At 41.0% G+C, this 2631-nt stretch overlaps 1 protein-coding gene across 1 annotated transcript; it reads left to right on the top strand.

The window, feature by feature from the left end:
- The first annotated feature begins 719 nt into the window (after positions 1–719).
- Positions 720–2631, top strand: LOC121230622 (CBL-interacting serine/threonine-protein kinase 6). Its single transcript, XM_041115638.1, has one exon. It carries the CDS (start codon positions 1148–1150, stop codon positions 2441–2443), a length of 1296 nt encoding a protein of 431 aa, XP_040971572.1. The 5' UTR covers positions 720–1147; the 3' UTR covers positions 2444–2631.

The following is a 2631-nucleotide window of genomic DNA, read 5'->3' as shown; positions in this document are numbered from 1 at the left end:
AATTAGTACCTTACACGTGTAGTTAGAACTTACACGTGTATTTAGAACCTGACCATTTTGACTGTGATATTTGGTCCGCCATAAAGTTATTAATTATTAAAAATATGGAGAAATAAAAAATAAAATTATGGTCTGAATTTTTATGATATTAGAATGGATGAATGGAGAACCGCATGTTGAAATATTTATTTATTGACGTGGCAGTGGTAAACACGTAATTTTGATAGAATTACTAATTATTATAACTACGTAATAAGCTATCATCACAAAATAACCTCACTTCCCAACTGGAGCCCACGGAATTATTAAGAACCTACCGTAACAAGGACAAAACGGTCAGATCATTGCTGGAAGGCTTCCCACGTGTCACCATTTTACTGTTCATATATGATCATTCAAGGTCAAATGCTATCTAAAATCCCTCTACTATATCATTCTCGCACATTTAGTCCTTTTCCTATAATCTCTTTTTTTTTTTGTATTTTCCGACACCAATTTAAAACATTACATTACATTTATTTCGTTAAATTATTTGAAATTATGTATCATTTAGAACATGAACAAATATAATCTGTTCAGCTGTATTACAGAATTAATAGAAAAATATCCTCTTGACTGAAAAATACACAAATTATAAAAGAGTGATTAAACCCATAAAAAGTACATAGTATAAGGACCATTTATAAATTTGACCATAATACAAGGGACAAAACGGGAATTCCAGGCTCTGAAAAACTTGTATAAGTTGGAAACTTGGGCATTGAATCCCAAAAGAGAAAGAGCAAAAAGCTTCAAATCTCCTCTGCCTATTGGAGATTACAGCAAAAGGCTTTTCTGTTTTTGTTTTTGTTTTATTTTTTATTTATTTATAATTTTACAAGTGTAAAAATCCCCTTGGGGAATGCAGAGAGATGAGACGTTCATCGTTGGCAAGGCCTGAGCTTTCTTACCACCGTAAGCGCTCCATTGGCGGCCGAAATTGTCACCGAAAACACGTCGAAGACGGGTGATTCAGTTTGAAGGGTTTCAGTTTTAAATATACATATATTTCTCACTTCTATTGTAAATAGACAGTAATTCAGATCAAAGGGTATCCGTTTCTTTTCTTATTTTTCGTTTTAATTTCTCGAGCTTTTACGGTTCAAAAATGGCGGACAAAGCTAAAACCGAAAACCCATCTTTTCTCCATGGAAAATACGAGCTTGGCCGTATGTTGGGTCATGGAACGTTCGCCAAAGTCTACCATGCGAAGAACCTTCAAACAGGGAAGAATGTCGCCATGAAAGTGGTGGGCAAAGAGAAAGTGATCCAGGTCGGGATGATGGAGCAGATCAAGCGAGAGATCTCCGTCATGAAAATGGTGAAACACCCCAACATCGTCGAGCTGCACGAAGTGATGGCGAGCAAGTCCAAGATTTACTTCGCCATGGAGCTCGTCCGCGGCGGCGAGCTCTTCTCGAAAATCGCCAAAGGTCGTCTCAAGGAAGACGCTGCCAGGGTTTACTTCCAGCAGCTCGTTTCCGCCGTCGATTTCTGCCACAGCCGCGGCGTTTACCACCGTGATTTGAAGCCGGAGAATCTTCTCTTAGATGAAGAAGGCAACTTGAAGGTCACCGATTTCGGACTCAGCGCTTTCACGGAACATTTGAAACAAGACGGGTTGTTGCACACGACTTGCGGAACGCCGGCGTATGTGGCGCCGGAAGTCATTGGAAAAAAAGGGTACGACGGAGCCAAGGCGGATATTTGGTCTTGTGGGGTGATTTTATACGTTCTTCTCGCCGGGTTTTTACCGTTTCAAGATGATAACTTGGTGGCAATGTATAAGAAGATTTACAGAGGAGATTTCAAGTGTCCGCCATGGTTCTCACCTGAAGCTCGGAGGCTAATATCCAAGCTTTTAGACCCGAACCCGAAAACCCGAATCGCCATCTCCAAGATCACGGAATCATCTTGGTTCAAAAAATCAATCCCCAAGACTAAAACAACTAAGGAAGAAATAGAATTCGAAGCATTCAATGGAGAGAAATCTTCTAAACCCGAGACCTTAAACGCATTCCACATAATTTCATTGTCGGAAGGCTTCGATTTATCTCCGTTGTTCGAAGAGAAAAAGAGGGAAGAGAAAGAGGAGTTGAGGTTCGCCACGACGAGGCCGGCAAGCAGCGTGATATCGAGGCTCGAAGAGGTGGCCAAATCGGGGAAGTTCAGCGTCAAAAAGAGCGAGTGTAGGGTGCGGTTGCAGGGTCAAGAATGTGGGAGGAAAGGTAAACTTGCCATTGCTGCCAATATATTTGCGGTGACGCCGTCGTTCTTGGTGGTGGAAGTTAAAAAGGACCATGGCGACACCTTCGAGTACAATCAGTTTTGCAGTAAAGAGCTCCGGCCGGCGCTTAAAGACATCCTATGGACGTCGCCGCCCGAGAATTCGACTGTGGCTTGATTTATGTGAGGTGGGAAGTCATTGTTTGATGATGAAGGTTATTGTTGTTATTGTAACAGTGTGTTTATGTGATTGTTTTTAGATGGGAAATTGAAAACCCAGATTTGTTGTTGTTTGATCCATTGTATGTTGCTGATGTTTTCAGATGTTGTGCTGTTAATGTTGTGGTAGTGGGCTGCTTTAAGTTA

Source organism: Gossypium hirsutum, chromosome A06 (assembly GCF_007990345.1).
Source record: "Gossypium hirsutum isolate 1008001.06 chromosome A06, Gossypium_hirsutum_v2.1, whole genome shotgun sequence".
Classification (NCBI taxonomy): Eukaryota; Viridiplantae; Streptophyta; class Magnoliopsida; order Malvales; family Malvaceae; genus Gossypium; species Gossypium hirsutum.
Note: the sequence above shows the minus strand (reverse complement) of the source record. Positions and strands in the feature narration are given on the sequence as shown.